Source organism: Lates calcarifer, linkage group LG18 (genome assembly GCF_001640805.2).
Source record: "Lates calcarifer isolate ASB-BC8 linkage group LG18, TLL_Latcal_v3, whole genome shotgun sequence".
NCBI classification, from domain to species: Eukaryota; Metazoa; Chordata; class Actinopteri; family Centropomidae; genus Lates; species Lates calcarifer.
In genome coordinates, this window is record NC_066850.1 from 13,736,763 (window position 1) to 13,755,011 (window position 18,249).

At 37.3% G+C, this 18,249-nt stretch overlaps 1 protein-coding gene across 1 annotated transcript in view; it reads left to right on the forward strand.

Annotated features, from left to right (window-relative positions):
• Positions 1-12,460, forward strand: part of ptprb (protein tyrosine phosphatase receptor type b) — a 34,845-nt gene extending 22,385 nt beyond the window's left edge. The window contains exons 24-40 of the mRNA XM_018702811.2: positions 112-390; positions 1,396-1,545; positions 1,625-1,764; positions 1,867-2,003; positions 2,137-2,243; positions 2,472-2,577; positions 3,059-3,139; positions 3,947-3,964; positions 4,096-4,177; positions 5,686-5,776; positions 7,306-7,382; positions 7,474-7,608; positions 9,163-9,285; positions 9,382-9,545; positions 9,663-9,798; positions 10,409-10,529; positions 10,709-12,460. Coding sequence (XP_018558327.1) covers positions 112-390; positions 1,396-1,545; positions 1,625-1,764; positions 1,867-2,003; positions 2,137-2,243; positions 2,472-2,577; positions 3,059-3,139; positions 3,947-3,964; positions 4,096-4,177; positions 5,686-5,776; positions 7,306-7,382; positions 7,474-7,608; positions 9,163-9,285; positions 9,382-9,545; positions 9,663-9,798; positions 10,409-10,529; positions 10,709-10,731 — 1,970 coding nt within the window. The 3' untranslated portion in view covers positions 10,732-12,460. The remainder of the gene's footprint in view (positions 1-111; positions 391-1,395; positions 1,546-1,624; positions 1,765-1,866; positions 2,004-2,136; positions 2,244-2,471; positions 2,578-3,058; positions 3,140-3,946; positions 3,965-4,095; positions 4,178-5,685; positions 5,777-7,305; positions 7,383-7,473; positions 7,609-9,162; positions 9,286-9,381; positions 9,546-9,662; positions 9,799-10,408; positions 10,530-10,708) is intronic.
• The last annotated feature ends 5,789 nt before the right edge of the window (positions 12,461-18,249 follow it).

Sequence of the window (18,249 nt, forward strand, 5' to 3'; positions counted from 1 at the left end):
TCTCCTCATCTCCTCTCTTCCTTGTCTCCTTCTCTCCTCATTTCCTCATCTCCCCCTCCTCTCCTCATCTCCTCTTGTGTCTCCACCACTCCTCCTCTCCTCCTCCCACAGGTCCATCTCCTCTGAAGTCCATCCACTGCTTTCCCCTGTCGTCCTCCTCCCTCTCCTGCTCATGGTCGCCTCCCCTCTCCGACTTCGACTCCTACGAGGTCGAATGTCGCCGCCACGACAACGGGGAGCTGACCTCGGCACTGAGGCTGGCTGGGGGCGTCACCGCGGTAACGCTGGACCACCTTGACGCATACAGGAAGTACTCTGTGACAGTCAGAGTGTCGTCAGCCGGGCAGACGAGTCCACCGGCAACACACACCACTGTCACCATGATAGACCGTGAGTTTATTCATACACACGCACACACTCTTCAGGTGCTGTAATGGAGTCTGGTGTTTAAATAAAACTTGTGTTTAAATAGGACTGGTCACCTGGGAGACACAGAGGGAACAAAGATTTATTCATAAATTCAGCTCTAAGTTTGAGAGTAAAATCCCAGGAGCTGGTTTCAGACTGGTCATTTACCAAGTTTAGTTGCATCATTAACATTTAGAGGATGAAGCAGCTGTTATTCTTCATTTTCATTATTGTCAATAAATCCTAAATCTGTTCCACCAGCTTTTCAGCATTTCTTTTATTGGTCCCCTTGAAAAATGAAGTGTGTTCCTGGAGTTAACTTTCAGACTAATGCTGCAAAGTTTTCTCTTTCTAAAACTTTCCAGCAGTGAACACTCCTCTGTCCTGTTGTTATTACAGACAATGAACTAACCACAGACACACACGTAAAGTCAGTTAATTCTTATTTTTCCTCTCTGCCCTTTTTCAAAAAGTCACTGTGACCCCAAAATGCACCATCTGAAAACTTTTTCTTTCTTCTCTTTGTTCCACTCAGTTCACATCCATCTCTCCTACCCTCCTCTCTACCTCCCTCTCTCCTCCTGTGTTGCATTATAAATCATCCTGACACAACTGGACTGAAAACAGAAAAAGACAAAGAAAAAAAAAAGCAGCGACGATTCTGGAAAATCCCCAAGAATGTTTTTATTTATATCAGAGACAGTTCACCTAAAACCAGCTGAGAGAGAGCAAATGAAGAAAGTAAAAAAACACAGCGGGATGGTGGCTGCTTTTTTTTCCATTTCAGCCAATAAAAGAAAAAGGTTCAATTCTGTTAATTCGTTTCTGCCATGAGACGAAAAACCCTATGATTTAAAAGTACAGAAGTAAAAATGAAGTCATAATTCTTACCGTCTCATTATTTTCTCTCAGAAATTATATTCTTTGTAAAGTGTTTCATTTATTTATTTGATTGACAGCATGTTTAATTAATCTGTTTCCTCTCAGGTCCTCCGGTTCCCCCGCCCAGCGTACGGGTCAGTGAGAGGTCATCGAAGGTCACATCTTCATCCATCTTGTTTCGTTTCAACTGCTCCTGGTTCAGTGACGCCAACGGAGCTGTCCGATACTTCGCTGTGATTGTGGCCGAGTCTGACGGTACAAAAACACAAACACACACATTTTAAATTACTGACTTCAGTTGCTCTGATTTATTCATCTCACTCTCCTCTGACAGGCAACGAGCTCCTGCAGCCAGAGCAGCGCCACCCTCTGCCATCCTACCGTGACTACATCAGCAACTCCTCCGTCAGAGCCTATCAGACCGGGTACTTCCCCAGCCGCTGTCCACAGGACACAGAGACCTCCACTGGACAGGTAACACAATAAATACCACAACAGTTACTGCGCCTCAACACTCAACAAAGACATGAAAATAATCCACAGATGAATCAAATTGATTGATCAATAATTGATCAGGTGGTGGAGGTGAACCTGGGGGCAGGAGGGAACCGACTGGGTGGGACTTGTGACCATTTCCATGACGACAACCTCTATCTGAGTGACAGCTACGGCGACTTCTGTGACGGACCACTGAAACCCAAAACTTCCTATAGGTACCAAAACACAATCAAATCTGAACTAAAGTGCCTTTGAGCAAGGCAGCACAGTTACACACAGCGCAGTTAATAATCACTGTGTGTGTGTGTGTGTGTGTGTGTGTGTGTGTGTGTGTGTGTGTGTTTTCAGGCTGAGCGTTCGAGCTTTCACCAAACTGTTTGATGAAAACCACGACGAGTTTCCTCAGCCGCTCTTCACTGACACTTACCTGTCTACGCCACTCAGGACACATGCAGGTGAGTACCAGACACACACACACACACACACACACACACACACACACACACACACACACACACACTCACACACACAAACAAACATCTCATTTTAGTCCCTCCCACTGAAAAAACACCAGTATAAGACACTAGTGAAGGAGACAAGTAAACATTTTAAGGAGATGAGAATCACCTCACACCTCTGCCTAACTGTCCTGTGATATGTGTGTGTGTGTTTTTCTGTGTCAGAGCCTCTAGGTGGTGTTGTGGAGGGTTTGAGCGCTGGGATGTTTCTGATCGGTATGATGGTGGCTGTCGTCTCTCTGCTGGTTTACAGACAGCGGCTACGCAAAGTGTGAGTAAACAAAACCACCTGTGACGAGCCTCTCTGACGTAGTAAATTAACTGTGGTTTCGTTCTTCGTTCAGGTTAAATTGTTAACATGGTACAACTTCCCTTTTTATCTGTTCATGAAAAGGTTTAAACTCCCCCTCTGAAACCGATTGAAATGTTTATGTGTCTATGTGGAGCATTTTTATTCTGTTCAGGTTTTTACCAGTAATAATCAGAATATCAGGCTCCATGTAACTGTGCCTAGTCATTCCCAAGCTCATTACCAAAAAGTCTGAAGTTGAACTTTGGCTCATTGACTGACAGTTGGAAGCTTTGATTTCTGGTTTGTAATGACTTTTAGCTGCAGACATCACTGATTAATTGATAATCAATTAACTGCTGTTTACGTAATCTGTTTTCTTAATTCCTTTTTTACCTCTGAGTTCTGTTAAGGTGTTTTATGCAGCTTGTTTTCTAATGTACAGCTCTCTGTGTGTGTTCAGGGCTGTGCAGGAGAACCCAGTGATGAGGATGAGTATGTGGAAAGAGGTTCCAGCTTCAGGCATATATATGGGTGTCAGGAGGTAAGTATGTGTGTGTGTGTGTTTGTGTGTGCGCGCTTGATCTATAATTATTTTTCTTCAGTGTGTGAGAGATTAGTTTCCAATACCTCCTACGTCCAATATGTGAGTGTGTGAGGTATTAGTTTCCAATAAAGAGCTCAGAGTCTCAGATTACTTCATCACTCTCCCACCACAGTCCACAGCATCTGTTAATTACTCTGTGTGTGTGTTTGTGTACTCTGCAGATATTTGCACCACACCTCATTAATGGTCAGTTGAGGAGCGGAAACAAAGCTGCTCTGTGCTTCATAAGTGACTGGAATAGGTTACAGTCATTGTTATAACAGAGCTGCACATTAGAGGTCTTCACCTCTGCTACATGTTCATAAAATAAACTCTTCTATCTGTTCTTGATGGGCAACTTCACCTTAGTCAGGCCACTGCTGTTCATCTTACAGAAATGTTATTAATTATTGCCAAAAAGTCTCATTTTACTTAGCTTCCGCTAATGTATTGAGTCTGTTGAGGCCTAAGTTGACCTCCTGCAGACTTTGGGGAAGCTCAGTAGGAAAAAGCTCACGAGTGACATGTGTTAGCTAACAGCTAACGTTACCCAGCAATGTAGCTGCATCAGGTGCTTTGAACTTCTTTATGCTAGCTTTATTAAAGTAATTAAAGAAATCAAATAATATAAAAACTATTCTTCACAGTTCTTTATAAAACTAATTTAGGTGATTGTATTGGAAAAGTTTGTTTGTTTGTTCTTATATATTTATATTTATATTTATATACACTAGTATAACTAGATGTCTCTTTTTTCTGTTGCAGTAATCGTCGGGTCACTAGGTAAGAGTCTCTTTATTCTGCAGTTTATTAATAATAATAATAATACTAATAATAATAACTATATATATATATATATATTTTTTTTTTTTATGTGGCTGTTTTCATGGCTAATTATCTGTCTGCGTGTCCAGTCCTATCAAAGCCTGTCACTTTGAGTCCCATCTGACTAAACTGCAGGCCGACTCCAACTACCTGCTGTCTGAGGAGTTTGAGGTAAAAGAGAAAGTTTAAGATTATTTTTCATATCAGTAGAAAACTGGGATAAAACTCTTTTATGTCCTGGTCACACTGCCATTTATAAGCAGCCAAATTCTGCTCAGTAATCCTATTGAAGGATTTGCTCATGGTGGCACAGTTAATTTGTCCTAGTTCAACCTGTTGTCTAATGTAGGGCTGCAGCTGATGATTATTTTCCTTATTGATTTGTTGTTTTACCTATGAAATAATAGAAATTGTAATGACAGTCTTATAATTTCTCACACACTGAGATGACATCTTCAAATAGCTTGTTTTATCTGACAAACACTCCACTTAACTGTCATGTGGGACCAAAAAAAATGTGAAAAAATGACTACAATGACTAATTATGACTTATCGATAACTTATTCAGTTAATCGAGTAATTATATAGACAGTGTCAGGGCTTCTTCAGGTTTCACCAAGAGAAATGTAAGACTTTTTCAGACCTTCTTAATACCATGTAGAAGTGGGGATGCAACTATTACTGGTAAGATGTGAGTCAGATTAAAGGGAGGATCTTACTGGTTATGAAAGCATGTAAAATATATCACATCATACTTTTACAGTGCAGCTAAGTACACATCCAAACAATTTACAATTTACAATTTACAGATCAGAAGATCAGAACCTAACCAATTACAGTTTTTAGCTCTTGCATTTCATACAATAATCTGAAACTTTGTGTTTTTACTTTTTATTTTTCATAGCTGACAACAGTAACAATAACAAAATACACTGATCAAATATATACAGTACCAGTCAAAAGTCTGGACACACCTTCTCATTCAATGTTTTTTTTTTTGTTTTTATTATTTTCTACATTGTAGATTAATACTGAAGATGTCAAAACGATGAAGGAACACATGTGGAATTATGTAGTGAACAACAAGTGTTAAATAAAGCAGAATGTGTTTTATATCTTAGACTCTTCAGCCACCTTTTGCTTTGATGACAGCTTTAAACACTCTTGGCGTTCTCTCAGTCAGATTCATGAGGTAGTCACCTGCAATGGTTTTCCAGCTGTCGTGAAGGAGGTGCTGAGCACTTGTTGGCTGCTTTGCCTTCACATCCAACACATCCCAAACCATCTCATTTGGGTTTAGGTCAGGTGATTGTGGAGTCCAGGTCATTTGACACAGCACTCCATCACTCTCCTTCTTGGTGAAATAGCCCTTACATAGGCTGGAGGTGTGTTTGGAGTCAATGTCCTGCTCAAAGATGAATGATGGTGTGTCCAAACCTCTGACTGGTACTGTGTATTATGAATTCTGGTGTGACTGGGAAAGAAGACAAAGATCAGGATTACCACCACTATGAAAGTCAGAAACCCTAGACTATGTGTTGGTAGAAGTTTTGTGGTATAGAAACAAGACGCACCCTCTTATAAGTTGCCAAATATTTTGTAACATTTTGTAAGAACATTGACTCATTTGCCATGAAATAATAATGAAGCTTGTGATGAATCATCTTGTGTCTGTGCAGGATCTGAAAGATGTGGGTCGTAACCAGACGATGGACGTCGCCCGGCTTCCAGAAAATCGAGGAAAGAACCGCTACAACAACATCCTGCCATGTAAGTGCTAATGCACAATTCTGAGTGAGTCTGGTAGAATAAATGACTTTCATTTTCACTGCTGCAACAACGAAAATAATAACCCAGTGAAATGTATTTTTATAGAACCTGTCATATATGAAGACAAAAAATGGCTGTCAAGTCCCTCAGGTAGAGAAATGTGAAAATCATTGCAATGATGATATTGTTAGGAGTTTTAATTAACAAGACAGCACCTGTTCCCATGGCGACAGTGATGTACGAGTCTGAGAGTTGAGGCTCGAGGTGATAACAACATTAATAACTACACAACTAAATATTCATGTGTGACTGAAAAACCTTCCTTTCAAATCACTGCAATGGCTGTTAGTTATTTACATGAACTAATATCATTATTTTTGAGTGTGTGTGTGTGTGTGTGTGTGTGTGTGTTATTTTTAGAGTTGTGTATGGTATCACAGTTTTAATAAAGTAATTAAGCGTCAGTCATGTGTAACTGCAGCCAATTTTCTGTACGAACAGAAAAAATATGATTTGTAGCTCGAGGTGAAACATTTACAACAGCAGCTTTATAATTAACTTTCAGAGGAGTTTGCTCACACACACTCTCATAGTAAAATGAATCATTGTTGTTTCTCTCTCATCACTTATGTCTGTGAGTCACAGCTGAACCTCTTCACATTTAACAAATATTTAACATTTTAAAAAATGGTCTCACTTACAACAATAAAAGCCCCAAAAAAGCTGTTAAACATGATAAAAGTCATTTTGAAAAAAAAAAAAAAAGCCTAGTGATATTTTTGCTGCAGTGAATGAACTGGGTGAGTTTCAGTACCTGTTAAAGATGATTAATGTGAAAGTGATAAGATGCTTTACAAGATTTGACTTTATTGATCTGATATTGACCTGATGCTTTGATCAGTGAAGGTTCATGTTGAGCTAAAACAATCAATTGATTCATCGTTTAAGTCATTTATGAAGCACAAACATCAGACATTTGGTGGCTGTAGTGTCAGGATTTACCACTGTTTTATATCAATGTAAACTATATATCTTTGCATTTCAGACTGCTTGTATGACATTTTACAATCTCACTGATTTATTTTAAACTATTATATAGCACTATGGATAGCACTACGGTAAACATGGATGTAAACGATGTAGAGTTTTTGCTAGGGGTGTAATGATTCTGAAACTGAGAACTGCAAATGCAATTGTCTGCATTTGCAGTCTATTATCATGATACCCCTCCAACCCACTCTAATTACTCTATTTAAAGTCAGGACAGGCTGTGTATTCTGTAAATACAACACATTACACCTATTTTATTGTCTTCTAACTGTGTGTGTCATGTGACTATTTTGGTCCAATTATGATCGAGTAAAAGTTAGGCTAGTTTAATTAGCTCAAAATGAATAATGTCTTTGTCGCTAACACTTCTAATTTTTCCAAATATTGTTTGGTGAGAGAAATACATTAAACACTTGTTGGACTTTAGAGATGTTTTGTTGGTGGTGAATCACAGGGATAATTAGATTTTCATTTTTCAGATGATTCTACCAGAGTGAAGTTGTCATACCTGGAGGATGACCCCTGCTCCGACTACATCAACGCCAGCTACATACCTGTATGTCCACACATTTGTACATGACTTGAAGACACACACACTTAAACACACAGTACTGATCCCTCTCTCCTGTGTGTGTGTGTGTGTTCAGGGTAATAACTACCGCAGAGAGTACATCGCCACCCAGGGCCCGCTGCCTGGCACCAAAGATGATTTCTGGCGGATGGTGTGGGAGCACGGCGTCTACAACGTGGTCATGGTGACGCAGTGTGTGGAGAAAGGACGAGTGAGTCACTGATGGTTTCAGTTTTGGTCCTTTTATTTTTACTGCTTTTATTTTTACTGCCATGATGGTGGAGGAACCTAACATCTGTCCAGGGTGAAATATCTCAACGGCTTGAGGCCACATTTGTTTGGAACCTGCTGATGATATTCATGGTCTCCGGAGGATGAGCCCTAATGATTATAATAACCTCAGAAACCTTTTCCTTTAGAATCACCAGACTAAACATTTAATCTAACGTAAAATCTAATGGACAGACTGACATGAAATTTGTTTAATACTCAGACAAAATGATGAGGAAGGGAAGATATAAAAAAACTTTACACTCGATTGCATCATGTCTGCATCATCCAGAGAAGCTTTTATAGAACTTTCTTACAGCTTTCTGACAGACCTGAGCCTTTGTTGGGTGATTAAAATACTGACAAAAAATTAATTGTGAAGATTTTTGATTGTGGTTTTTATTTGCTGGTGATTCCAGTTTCCCACATTTCAAGATCTGTTGCCTTTATCTGTTCTTTATTAATTAATTGTTTTATGGTCTAAACAGTTAGTCAAAAATATATCTATCCTCCTATTAGCTTTACCTACAGGCAAGAAAAATAGTCAGATTACTCCAGTTATAATCACTAGTGGCAAAACAGCAAATCTCAAAAACTGAGAAGCTCAAACCAGAGAATATTTTGTAGCCTACTGTTGCTAAACTATTAATCAGTTATAAGAGTAGTTACTGAATTTTTATATACGGTTTAACAAAACATATTCTTGATAGAATATATAGTATATATAGAATAGAATAGAATATAATAGTATAGACATTTGTTTATTAAGACTGCCACTATTTATTATTTTCATCACTGATTAACCTGTTTTTTTATTAATTAATTTTTCCTCTATGAAATATAAAAAACATGTAGAAAACTGCCCAACATAATGTCTTTGTCAGACCAACAGTCCAAGACCAAGTGATCCAATTTACATCGATGTGAATCAGAAAAAAGCTGCATTTTTCACATGATTAAATGATAAAATGGTTGCAGAATTATTTTCTGTTGATTGACAAAATGAAACAAAACATTGTATTTGATGATGTCTTTACCTTGTGAGCTTAATAAATCAGAGCTGAAACTATTGGTTGATTGAGAATTCAATTAATTTCTCAATTCAGATAAATTATAATTTAAACTATTATTGTTATAGAATAATAATTTCAGCAGTATGTCAAGCAAACACTGAGAAAATGCAGAATATTTGCAGATTTCAGCTCCAAAAGAGAAGATTTGTTTCTCTTTGTCTTGTATCAATGTAAACTGAATATTTGGATTTTTGAACAAAACTTGAATTTGAATGTGTTACATTCAGTTTAGCACCTTTTTTTAAAAACAATTTTTTGATGTTTCATCCTTGGTTTGTAGTCATGGTTGATAATTCTTGATTAAAGTGAAATTAGTTAATTACTCAGTTAACTAAAGAAAAGCAGCTGAATGAATAAACAAAAGATGAGAAAGACTAATATAATTCTGTCCAATATTTTAATATATAATCTGTGTGTTACAGGTGAAGTGTGATCAGTACTGGCCTGCAGACAGAGAGCCTCTGTACTACGGTGACCTGGTGATTCAGATGCTGTCAGAGTCCGTCCTGCCAGAGTGGACCATCAGAGAGTTCAGGATCACCTCGGTATCTGCTCTTCACTTCCTGCTCCACCTCCCAGCCCTGCCACTTAATCATTAGTTTCAGACATTCCTAATCAATAGATGTTGTGTGTCCCAACAGGAGAGCAACCGCAGTTACCCTTGGGTGCTGCGTCACTTCCACTACACCGTGTGGCCCGATCATGGAGTCCCTGAGAGCACCCAGTCTCTAATCCAGTTTGTCAGGACAGTCCGGGACTATGTGGACCGTTCACCGAGCACTGGAGCCACCATCGTCCACTGCAGGTGGGTCACAGTGTGTGGTTATCTCCAGGCTATTTAACTCACTGGGTTTCCATCATTTATAACATAATTTATTCTCCTTAGAAGTTCAGTTTTACACCTGACTCTGTGTGTGTTCAGTGCTGGTGTTGGGCGAACAGGGACATTCATTGCCTTGGATCGGGTTTTGCAGCAGCTGGACTCTAAAGGAACCATCGACCTGTATGGCTGCGTGTTTGACCTCCGCCTGCACCGCCAGCACATGGTCCAGACCGAGGTACGCAATGTGGCCCTGAGCAAGACCCCCACCTCCCTGTCTTTACTGAATTACACATAAAACAAGAGCTCAGACAACTGGTTATGTACTGGGTTAAAGCAGGACCAAGCACCAACAAGGGCCAAAAACACCAGGTTTTATACAAGTGAACATCAGACTAAACTACAACTAAAACACCAGTAAATACTGGACCTAAATAGATCTAAAATACATTCAATATCCTATGAACCTAGAGTTAAAATACCTGTAGATATTAGAACAAAGAAGAACTAAAACAGTGAATAAGTGGTTTAAAACACATGGGAACAGTAGACTGAACCAGACAGAAAGGATTGAATTTTACTGACAGTCATGCACTGTAATCCACTGTAAGACACTCTTCTAGATTCTTCTAGATATGATACTGATCTACTGTGTCAGATCAGGTAATGTTACTGCAGCACCGTCTCAGATCTAATTTTTTTTCTGTGAAGCCCTGTGTTTTCTTTAAACACAATCTGTTATTAACTTAGTGGTAATATCTAAGGTCTCTGCCACTAATGCACATGAGGATATTGTTATTTTTGTGGTGTAGCTGTAGTAGGATCCTGACAATGTCTGTGTGTTTCAGTGCCAGTATACCTTCCTGCACCAGTGTGTACGGGACGTCCTGAGAGCCAGAAAACATCGCAGCGAACAGGAGAATCCTCTCTACCCCATCTACGAAAACTTCAACCCTGAGTACTGTCGCGGTAAGACTGACACACACAACATCCACCTCAGCCATCACAACTACATGAACTTTAACCTTCCGCCAACCTCGACTTAAAACAGTTGATTGGCTAATTCTCACCTGTCCATTTGAAAAGACAACAAAGCAACGTGCCCACAGCATATCCAAAAACTCATCTGTATTTTCCTCTCTTCTCAGATTTCATGTACACTGGACGTTAAACGTGACAATGATCGAGAGAGAGGAAACTTTTCTCTGTTAACGCTGACGTTGTTCAAACTATCTGAGAAAACATGAGCTACAAATCGGACAAAACAGGGAGGAATCAGAACCGTATAAAGTTCATCAAGTAAACACCAGTGATATGATGTCATGTTGGTCAGTATTTTACCAGTTAAACTGATTTTTTCTCTCCAGTTCTTTAAGTCAGTTTTTTACTGTGCATCACTGCTTTTACATCAACCTCTTGACCTCTGTCAGTGTCAGTGTTTAATGTCGAATGTAGACCATGTTTTAACTAAAGGAACTTTACGTGTTTTTTACAGGATTACAGGGAGGCTTGTTTATTAGTGACACTCTTTTTTTGATCTTTGACCTGTTGGTGACTTATCAAAATCAATTTCTCTCATCTAAAAAGTTATTAGAATCATGTTAATTAATGTAGTTAAGGGGTTCAATGGCATTTTATTGAATATGAATCTTTTCAAATCTCTTACTGAATCTTTCAAAGTAGTTTCTTTGGTGAAGAATGAAGACATCTGTACTGTTTTTATGTCACATAATATAATAAGTAATGTTAATTTTGATTTATGGATCAGTTACTTAACAAATAAGACACTGACATTAAGAATGTGATGAAAGATTCAAAAGATTTGTCCATTAAGGTTAACAAATCTATTTTACTGTCTTGAAACCGGCTGTCAGAACTCATCCCTGGTTAAAGTAGATGCAGGTAGATCTCAGGTCATTGGTGTTAAATTGATTATTACAAACATTTCACATCTGATGTTAGCAGTGTTAGCTCACTAGGTTTCCTCATTATAAACTGACTGATCACAGGGAAGGAAAGAGCCATATATTTTTTATACCCTCTATTACTACTGTATGTTCTCACTCAATGCTCCATATAAGCTGTTTATTTAAAAAGTTACACATATTGCTGTATGTAAATATTGATGTAATACTCTTTTTATACGATAATGAATATATACACTGTATGTTGTCAGTTTAAATGCTGGGTAATATTTAGATATTTGCAATGTTTCAGTAGATGCAAACAATTATAACCTGCTGTATTCAGACTTACTGTAAGTACTGCTTTTAAATACTTTAAAATGTTTTAAACACATGCCGCTGTCATCAGTCTTTCATAAAGTTGTTCAAATTTTAAACATAAAATGAAAGTCTGAATACAACACAGGAACTCCCCTCTTTTTCCTTTTTTAAAAAATGCATCATTAATTAACTGGAGTTGAGCTGTAAACTTAATTTCTTTGATGAAAATATTTGAGAAATGTGTGATGTGTTTTGTTTCTTCCCTTTATTTTAAAAACATTCAGCGTTCATATTTGAAATTCAAACAGTGTTAAATGTTTGGTAACCCCTTTTCTCTCTCTGTTTCTCTCTGTTTGACTGCTGGAGGATTTTAAGTTTGTGTATTGATTTAATTATAAAGGACACAATGATCATTGGTTTTAATTTCTCAAAAATAAAACAGGGCTAGGCAAAAATTCATTTTTTTTTTCTTTCAGTGGAAAGAATATTATTATTATTATTATTGTTACACAAAAAAATCTAATGATTTTTTTCAAAAATTTGTGACATTATTGATTTAAGCTGTACCACCACTCAGCCCTGCCCTAAGAGAATGTATAAAGCAGTTTTATAACTTGCTGTCAGGTCACTATAAACTGGATTATTAAAAGCTAATTAAAAATAGCTGCCAAAGTATGTTTTTTGTCCTTTTTTTTTTGACCGACTAATAAACAGTTTCAGTTCCACAATAGGCAAGAAAAACTGCATCTGGGGAGCTGATTTTCAAACTTCTGATTTCCATATTGATCTAGGGCACAGTGAGGCCGGAGCAGAACTGGGTAACCCAGATACAGCAGCTATCAGGGACTTAAAAGAGAGGCTTGGAGTTCCTGTCAGAGAAGCCAAGCTGAGACCAAAACCCCTCAGGACCAAACATCCAGCTTGTCCTCCCCTCTCTGTCCTGGCAGAGATTTATACAGAGGCAAAGTTAGAAATCCTCAGAGCTTCAAACAGGTCCTGACAGTGAAGCTCAAAGAGAAGCCAGCATGTTCAGTTGTGTGAAACAACCTCCAAAGTGACAGATATGGTTTTCAATAACACAAACAAGTGTTGTTGTGTTCAGCTGTGTTCTGCTCGGTAACAGATTTTAGCCCAAATCGATCCAATCAGTCATCATGTCTGAATCAGAACAATCATCAACACAATAAACCTGATGCCTGTCCCTGCCTTCACAGAAAAGTCTCTTTCTTGACATTGACCTGAAGCTCAGCTCAACATAATGGAACAAAGGTTTTTAACTGGAGACTCATTCTCATTCCCGTCAGTACCTCTTATACAATGGATCATTGCCCTAAGATACTGGACGAGTCCTGTCTGTCTGTTTGAGTCTTAATGGCAGTGCAGAATATCTCAGAGCTGACCTTTCAAACCCTCCGGTATCAGAGAGGCTGACATTTCACATTTCTTCATTTCTTACTTGTTACACAGTCCACCAGACTTTAAAAAGGCCATTAAGACAAAGAGACAGAGAGGGGAAGCTTAAAGAGGGTAGAGACAAGAGAAAGTCTTCTTAGGGTTGTAAATATCTCAGACAGTGTTCTTCCTCTCCTCTTTAAATGACCTTTTTGTCCCTAAAAGTAAGAGCTTAGATTCTCAACTAAAAGACAATAAAAAACTGTAATATCTTGGAGATATACAGCTTACTGTAACTTTGAAAAGAATGATAATTTTGTGTGTCACATGTTTTGAAGGTCAGACATCAGAATTCACTATAGTGAATAAAATCTTTGAACACCGTGTTATTTCGACTAATCAGAAGCAGTTGCTAGGCAGAGCAGAATCAGTCAGCCAATCAGTTTTTGTCTACCGATGTTGGCTGGCGTATGTCGTCACTGGCTCTGCGTGTGACGTCATTTGCCTAGGCCAACGGAGCGGAGAGTGGAGGACTGGAGAAACAATGTTGGGGAAAAACGAGGGAAATATGGAGTAAATCCAGTGTTTGAGTCGTCGCTTTGTCGCTTTGGGTTGTTGGAATTGCTAGAAACTTCATTATTGGAGAAGTCTGGATGATATAACAAGCTTTGGAGCTGTTTTCGTCGAACACGTGTGAAGCTGGACGCTCGGCACACCTGCGGCCCCATGGTAAGGCTAATTAGCATTTAACATTTAGCGGGGAGCATTAGCATTAGAAGCGATCATTTGAATTAGCAGTGAGCATTAATCTTAATGGCAAGCGATAGCATTACGGGTGAGCGTTAGCATTAGCCTTCTCTTTTTACTGATATGTTTTGATCTTACTTCAATTTTCAGTTTGTTTGTTGTTGTGTGAGAGAGTTTATGTTTTTGTGACTGAACGTCCCAGACATGAGCGGTGGGCCTCTAACCTGGACGGAGTCTAACACAATGAGCAGCTCTTGGTCTGCTCATCTCTCTACGGTTACTTTGCAGATCGTGTTGAGTCTCTGCCTGGTAGTTTTACAATAAATTATGGTCAGTTTTTTTTTGGGCGATTTAGCATTTGTTGTGAGTCTATTTCAGGGTGTAACTAAGGTGAAGACTCCACGTATCAGAGCGTGCTATTAATCAGTCCATGTTCATTCATCATGTCCTGTTGTGTATATTACTGACTGGTGATTTATTTGTGGTGATTTGATACTTGATTCAGGACATTTTTGTGTTGTGTAAAATTAGACTTTAATTCCATGTTCCTCTCCTGTGTAAAATCTAAAAGGTTGGATTTAAGCTTTAAAATCATGGTTTCTAATTGCTTTTCTCCCAGAGATGATTAAAGTCTTATTTTTATTAAATGATTAATTTGTTCACCTTGAAAGTCAGTGTGTGATTGTCAAGGTTATGTCAAAGTATTAATTTAGTTATCAGTCACCTAGTTATCTACACTGTAAATGTTCTGACAGTGAAAAGTCTGTACTGTTATCTTTTGTATGAAATAGTTCTATCAGTGATCAGTCATTTTTTTGTAGTGACTTGATTCTTAACTGAGCTCAGTTTTGTTTTAAATAGAGATTTGAAAACTAGATGTTGACTCCACAAGTTTGAGCCCTAAAATTAGATCACAATGTATCAAAGTGAAAGTGAATATTAATTCATTTAAAGTTCCTCAAAATAGACCTGAAGTATAGAAGTTAAGAAAATGTCCTTAGAAGTGCTCCACCTCAAAGTGACTGTCAAGGTTGTAACAGAAATGTTTTACTGCACTTGTTTGATGAAAAGCTTGTAATACTGTTTTTTATTAGTTAGTTTATAAGTTGATAATGAGCTGAAATGTTAATGTCAGCAACAGTGTTACTGTTTAAGTCAGTTTTTGTGTTTAATGAATTTAGCATTGAATATAATAATAACTAATTAATCAAAATGTTAGAAAACAGTAGCAGTTAAAATTTCCCAGTGCTCAAAGTGACATCTTCAGATGTCTTGTTTTGTCCAATCAACAGCATTTAATTGACTGTCATTTGACAAAGAAAACTATTCAATTCTCACATTTGAGAAACAACTTTTTGGTAAGAGGAAAAAAAAAAAAAAGCCAAGGACTAATCAGTCTTCATCTTTTGACCAAACACATTAAAACCAACAGATGCAACATTTTCTGTCTTCACGTTTTATTGTTCAGTTTCAGCCTTAAGTAGGTTTCTGTTAATCTTTACTGCAGTTTGATTGGACATAATCAGAAATTCAGGGCATAGTTTAGCTTTTCATCAAACGTGTTTTTATAGATGTATGTTTAGTAGACTACAACTTCCAAATCGGTATCAATTATACAAATTAAGTATTGTAGTAGTTTGAGCTGTTAGTTTTACAAACGAACAGTTTTACATGTATTTTCTACATAAGAGCTGCTGTTAAAACCTTTGTAAATCCATCTGGATACATACTTTTGCATTTAACACAAAGTGAATGATTGTAGTATTAGTGAGCCCTGTAGAAAATAATTAGTTTAATTTGTTATACTTAACATTGATCATCATTTTTTGATTAATTTATTGTTTCCTATGAAAATATACAAGTTACAAGTTCTACAAGTAAGAATTGTAGATCAGAGAATGAGAATGAATAATAATTGCTAATACTTTATTATAGAAACAGATTTGAACTTAATCTGAACTCTGACAGTTTAATGATTTCAAACAGTTATTTAGAATTATTTCATTATTTTGGGATGTTATTTAAATGTTACGATTGTCATCATATATATTGAACCTGTTACCCAGTTTCTTTCAGATAAAAGTTACCCTCTTTAACTTAAAATCTGTTCATCCTGAGTCCTGTGTGATTCAGGGCTGCAACACAACCTCAATGCTACAAGTGTTTAATTATTGTTTTCTTGTTCTTCTAAGGTTTTAAACAGACTGGGCTCCCAAAGTTAACCTCAGTTATCAGAGAGGTAAACACGTCCGAGGTCTACGAGAGGAGACCGTGATGTCCAGAGAAGACCAACAAAGGCTCACACAAGGTTCAGAGGCCTAGCCGGATCTCCACGAGTCAGCCGAGAACCCAGAGGACGTCACTGAGATGTTACAGGAGCCGCAAGGTGAATGAACTGTACTATTAAGTGTCACAGTGTCTTAGGTTATAGTCTGATAGGGCAGAAGTGACTCTGACCCCAAATAATGTCTTTGAACTTTGAATCGGGTTCATAAGTAAAAGTCCTTCAGTAAAAATATATTGGTATTAGCAGCAAAATGTAGTTTAAGTATTAAAGTTAAAATACTGTTTTAGTCCCTCTGACTGATATATTACTATATCTGACATCATTAGGTGATAAATGCTAAAGCATCAGTGTGTAGCAGGTTTATAAATGGAGACAGCAGATAAATCTGAGGGTTCCTTAGACAATTAATGAGAGAGAAAGAAGAAAAAACAAAGTCCTGATTCACTGATCTGTTTTCTGGATTTTTCTCTCATCTTTAATTTTTGCAGAGATCTTTGATCATTTGAACATTTATTTACAAGAACCCATTTTAACAACTTAGAGACATCTGACCACAGTTTACATTAGACTTTTTTATCTTCAACAATTCATATAGAACCATAGAAAGCCATATAGAACAACTACTGGACATATGTTTTAAAGCCATATAATAGCCTACATGTAAAACAATTAAGTACCAAATGTTATGATTCAACTAGTAGTCTGCATGACTGAACTCGTTTTTTCGTTGATATGTTTCACCCAGGAGACTTTGCAGCACCTTTGACTGAATTTAACCACAAGGCTAAATATAAAATTCACTAAAAATGTGTTCTAATTCTGTTAGTGAACCAACATTTTATTATTGTAGAGAGAGAGGGATTTACATCAAGTAAAAAAAAAAAAAAAAATCTGATGTACTTCACTGTAAATTAATAACAGAAATACCCAAGTAAGTGAAAAATTATTTTAATACCAGTTATTCCAAACATTTCCATCCTTAAACAGTTTGAACTTGAATACCCAGAATCCCTCTGTGCTTTTATTGTGAAGGTGTAAAAGTGTGTGATGTTTGCTGTGGTTTTTCTCCACAGGACTCAGAGTTGAAGCAGGAAACAGTTGGAGTGACAGAGAGAAGAGACGGACATGAAGATTTCCACAAGGTCAGTGTTAGTTTCTTCTTTTCAGTCTGACTCTGTCGTTATCTCAGCTGCACTTTGACTCTTTAAACCTCTGGTCTGCAACAAACAACTACTATTGAAAACATCAGGACTGGAACTGATCAATATTAATCCACAATCTCGCCGTAAAAAAAAAAACAATAATGTAAAACTCTTAAAATGCACATTGCTGTAAAAAACAGAGAGACAGACAAGGCTACTCTAATTTAATAATTTTTAATTACTGTTAATCAGTATTTTTACCTAATTTAGCTTCAAAAATAATGAGTATTAAACTTTTTAATGTAGAAAATGTTATTAGATTATTATACTGACAGTCCTGTGTAGGGTTTTAATCTTGTCTTTGTCGTTCATGTAAATCCTCAAATGTTTCCAGTAACAATGATGTAATACAGAAAAACAACTGGTGCATTTTCTCAGCTATGCAAACTGTAACTTAAGAATATTTGGCTTTTTGCTAAAATAAAATTATTTGTATATTAGTGTTATGACTCATAATAATCCATTATGGGAAAATTAAGTCTTTAAAAAAAAAGATTAATCATGTAACTGAAAAGTTGTTGTTCCAGATGTTTATATTTACTCTAGAGTCTTTAAGCAGCTGAAACAGTCCAGTCAAAGTCATTAAATATCAGTCAGTTTTTTAGTTAAGTTATTGATGAGGAACACGTGATAGAGTATTGATCATTTTCCTTTGCATATTTTTATCTCCTCCAGGTGTCACCACTTCATCCATGAGTCCAGAGACCAGGACCAGATCCAGCACCAAGTCCTTCAGGTAATTCAGAATCACATCATCAATCACCAGAGACTTCACTGACCTCAGCACTCAGACATTAAACAGTTTCCATTTTTGACAGTTTGAACTTGAATACCCA